General features: G+C 37.7%; 1 protein-coding gene across 1 annotated transcript; it reads right to left on the bottom strand.

The window, feature by feature from the left end:
* Positions 1–6: 6 nt before the first annotated feature.
* LOC112091518 (lon protease homolog, mitochondrial-like) lies at positions 7–4,174 on the bottom strand (the record flags this gene model as incomplete). Its single annotated transcript, XM_024165409.1, has 13 exons — positions 7–520; positions 814–1,008; positions 1,380–1,481; positions 1,571–1,738; positions 1,844–1,957; positions 2,151–2,255; positions 2,360–2,490; positions 2,614–2,738; positions 2,926–3,097; positions 3,430–3,469; positions 3,588–3,674; positions 3,775–3,840; positions 4,008–4,174. Coding segments are annotated over 13 exons (1,986 nt in total), but the record flags the coding sequence as incomplete, so codon positions are not given.
* Positions 4,175–4,862: the final 688 nt, after the last annotated feature.

Raw genomic sequence — 4,862 nt, 5'->3', positions numbered from 1 at the left:
CCCCGCCAATCGGAAGAATCCTCCCTGTTAGAGTTACTTCTCCGGTCATTGCTAGATCCTTCTTGACGGGTTTCTTCATAGCAAGTGACAGCATGGATGTGATCATGGTGCAACCAGCGCTCGGCCCATCCTTTGGGGTGGCGCCAGCAGGAACGTGGAGGTGAAGCTTGGAGGTGGCAAAGAAATTGTTATCCGGCTCCTTATCAAGCAATATCGCTTGAGCAACAGTGTGAGCTATCTGGGCACTTTCTTTCATGACATCTCCGAGTTGACCCGTCAGAACCAGGGCTGCTTTCCCTTCCCCTTGCTCAATTTGGGCGGTCTCTATGTATAGTGTGGAACCACCCATAGCAGTCCAAGCAAGACCCATCACGACTCCAACTGGAGTTTGATCGAAGATGCGTTCTGCGTGGAAAACAGGTTTGCCAACAAAATCTGCTAGATTTGATTCGTCAACCAACACTTTCTCAACTGTCTGTGTTGCTTCTCCTTCCTTAATATTTTCGGTTTCTTTTGCATCCTGTAGAAAAGATAAACAAGAAAAAACAAAAAACAAAATATCATGTTAAAAGACTTGAATTAATCAAATCAAATTCAAAAGGACTACGCCACGTGGCCTCCTGCTTTAATGTTTCTTTAATGGTCTATTCTTAAGGTACTCAATCCCATATATAGTTTCCAATATTTATGTTTCTTCCCATGTGAATAAGCAACTAAGTTCATAGTGAAAGAAATGTGTGGAATTATTTTGAATTCTATTCTGCATTTAAAAATTTCTACAGAGTCTGCTGATTGATCAGCTGGAAGGTTCACCTCAACTGTCTCAGTTTCTGTGGAAGATTCAATTTTTTGTTCATGGCTCTCGGCCTCAGCTGATTCAACAACGCTCTGATTCTTGTTAGCATCATTATTTTGAACCAATTCATCCCCATGTTTTACTTCTGCTTTATCAGTTTCAGCAACTGCATTTTCACCGCATACTCCTTGTCTAACAAGTTTCAGAGCTATCTGTCAGGCCACAATAAAAGTTCTTGTTTAGTAAACCTGACACATTTAGCCATTCAATAAACTTTGAAAACCAATGGATTCTGTCTGTTAGCTCCCTGGCGTAAGATAATAGTAGAGAAACGTATTTAAACTTTAAAGTTGAACAACGCGGCTGTACTATGACATTATCGCACACCAAAAATTGCAGATCAACCTGACACATTTAGCCATTCAATAAACTTTGAAAACCAATGGATTCTGTTTGCTAGCTCCCAGGCGTAAGATAATAGTAGAGAAACGTATTTAAACTTTAAAGTTGAACAACGCGGCTGTACTATGACATTATCGCACACCAAAAATTACAGATCCGTATCTAAAATGAGTAAGCAAACCTTGCGGTATATCTTTTCTATTTGTTTTTGGAGATTCCGAACGCCAGATTCTCGGCAGTAATTTTCTATAAGAGCTAGAAGGGCAGCATCGGTAACTTCAACCTGAGAATTAAGTTGTTTGGATTATTACACATTGCAGAAAAACAAAAAAAAGGCAAAATGCACGCCCCATACCCAGTTAGAATAACAACCTGTTCAGGTTTAATGCCACATGCTTCACGTGTGGACTTCTCCAAGTAGTCTCTTGCAATATGAATTTTCTCATCAGTTATATATCCAGCAATGGCAATGACCTCCATTCTGTCCAGGAGGGGATTTGGTATCATCTCCACAACATTTGCGGTGCACACAAACAGAACCTGCAATAAATATTATAAACAAAGGTCATTTAAGTCAAACAATGGCAATTACTATTAAATAAAGAAGCAGAGATAAAACATCTCCCCATCATCACTACAACTAACCTTTGATAGATCAATTGGAACGTCAATGTAGTGGTCTAGAAAATTTGCATTCTGCTCTGGATCAAGAAGCTCTAACAAGGCACTTGCTGGATCACCAGCATGTCCCCTTCCCAACTGCCATCGAAAGGTAACAGCATTCTTAGAATAATAGAAAAACCTTAATTAAAAATCATCATTTTTATGTATAAGTACACTATAACAAACCTAAATCAACTGGCAATTGCTATCAATATGGAATAAATAACAGGTCAACAGTAAATGATGCGACTCAAAACATATATCAACCAAGGAAAATGGCCGAAATTACCTTGTCAATCTCATCAATCAAAACAAGAGGGTTAGCTGTTCCCACATTTTTAAGGCATTGAACCATCTTCCCTGGCATAGCACCGATATAGGTTCGACGATGCCCCTGGAGGCAATTTTGGGGGTTAAAGACATAAGACATAGCAATGCAATTATATTAATGTAGAGATGCATATATTATTATTACTCGGTATAAAGAGGTTTAGCTACCTTAATTTCAGCGACATCAGCTAAGCCTCCAACGGAAAAACGGAAGAACTTACGGTTCAAGGCACGTGCAATTGAACGACCAATGCTGGTTTTACCCACTCCAGGTGGACCAGAGAGACAGATGATTTTTCCTGCGATTGGCGCAGCATAAAACCAATATGAATTGCCAGCAAAGATCAATTGAAGGAAAAAAGGCCCAATTCATAACATGTTGGTGCATAGCCCAAGAAAATAAATAAGAAAACGACACCAACCTTGTGAGGTTCCTCTAAGTTTTCCAACCGCAATAAATTCCAATATCCTTTCCTTTACATCAGTTAATCCATAATGATCTTCATCAAGAATCTTTTGTGCCCGAAGAACATCAAAGTTCTCATCACTGTAATCAAAAAGAAAATAAATCACAGGAAATGGAAACTGCTAAAAAAGAATAGAAACGGCCATTTAAATACAGTTTTAAAATTGTCACACTTTTTCACCAGCCTTGGTATAGCAGCAAACATAACACAATTGAAACGATAGAGATCATCTAACAGAACCAATGGTTAGTTATATAAGATTCAAACCTGTAATTTCCCCAAGGCAGTGCGGTCAACCAATCCAAATAGTTGCGAGTTACATTAAATTCACTTGAACTTGCCTCTAATAGCTGCAGTTTTGTAAGCTCTTCCTCTATAACTTGCAAAACATGGGGTGGGCATTTATCCCTGTTTGGTTCAAGCCTTTCCCTAAACTTCGCTGCAGCATAGTATGTGCAACTTTTGGACCATTGTCAACTTAAATGCTAAAGCCTAAAAAGAACAACACTATTTTGCTTTCTCCAGAAATCCTATCACTAACAAATGTTTAAAGAAGCGAAAAGACTTTTCGCTCAAACATAATGATTAATGGATATCAAGTTTGTAGGAGCAACTAATAAGAAATGGTTATAAATTTTGATTCTTGACGTGGCAGTTCTAGCTTTCAAAAACGCTTTGGAATTGTACCAACTATGCAGATACCACGCGAACAGAAGAGGAAGAAACCTAGAACTATATAATCACAAAAATATAAAATTGTAGCAGACTAACCAGATAGTGCTGTCTTATCATCAGTCTCCAATCCCAATTCCTACACAAGAAAGGCAACATGGATCAATTTCTTGTCGGGAAATACAAATTGCCTGAAAAGAACATCGATTGCAGGGCAAGCCATCATAAATAATTGTAAATACAGTAAAGCGAAAGACCTTCTTTATTGCCTTTAGTTGCTCATTCAATAAGTAGCGCCGTTGTTCACCACTTATCTTTTCTTCAATTGCTTTTGCAATGGATTCCTAAATAAAAAATTAAAAATCCAGGAAGAAAAGTTCAAATAAGGATCAAAGAATGGTGAAGATTAATGAATATATAAATTTAAACAATGGCATCAAATACCTGAATCTTGGTTATTTCAATTTCTTTCTTCACTAATTCCAGTGTGAGCTTTAAACGCTTATACACCTGAAATTTCAGTTACAAAAGCACCAAATGATACCAGAGAGAAAAAGGTCTTAAAATTCAGTTCTATCATAACATATAATACTATTTTTTCTTCCAAAGAGAAGCCAAAATAAAATTAAACACTTCAAGACCAATAACCATATTGAGACGTGTTCAATGATACTTACATCTAGCTCTTCAAGCACTTGTTGGCATTGCAATTTGTTTGCACCAGATATTGCAGCTCCAAAATCTGCTAACCTTGGAAAATTAAAATCACCTATATGCTGCACATATTGGAAAAGCAAAGAAAGAGGGAGGGAGGGGGGAGGGTGCGGGGGGTACTTGTCACAAACTGTAAATGCCAGGCAGAAAATTCTTAACACATGAACAGATATATGGCAACACAAAATGATCGGGCAAAAGAGCAACAAAACTAATACCGTTGCCAACTAAGACTTAATAGTAAGAAAGTTTACTAGCACGAACCAATGATACCGTATGGCAACACAAAATGATCGGGCAAAAGAGCAACAAAACTAATACCGTTCCCAACTAAGACTTAATAGTAAGAAAGTTTACTAGCACGAACCAATGATACCTTTACCCAAGTATTTCTCGACTGAGCATGTCTTCTCTCATAAGCAAACCATCAGAAGAACCCTTGTTATAGTGAAGATCCAAATTTCATACACACTAGTGGCTTAATAGCTCAGAAATGATATGGTAAAAAACAAATATGAGGCAGAAGGAAATCAACAATGTTGTAAATAAAAATCAAAGTCTTCTACCAAAAGGAAGACATGGTTTTAAGCTTCTGAACTCTATATTCATCATCTCAGGTTATTAACGCAATTGCGTACGGACTCTCAGATTCCTAAAGCATATTTCGTGAATTACTTGAACAAGGGGAGCAGAGCCTTACAACTTATCCTGTATTTACCTACATATATCTGTTCCCTATTCTCCCTCTTCCACTTCTTCTTTCTTCCTCATAAATTGACTGGTAATAGCATTATTACAAAGATTCGACTCAACTACTA

Source organism: Morus notabilis, unplaced genomic scaffold (genome assembly GCF_000414095.1).
Source record: "Morus notabilis unplaced genomic scaffold, ASM41409v2 Scaffold9228, whole genome shotgun sequence".
Classification (NCBI taxonomy): Eukaryota; Viridiplantae; Streptophyta; class Magnoliopsida; order Rosales; family Moraceae; genus Morus; species Morus notabilis.
The sequence above is the reverse complement of the archived record's forward strand: the minus strand, read 5'-3'. Positions and strand labels throughout refer to the sequence as shown.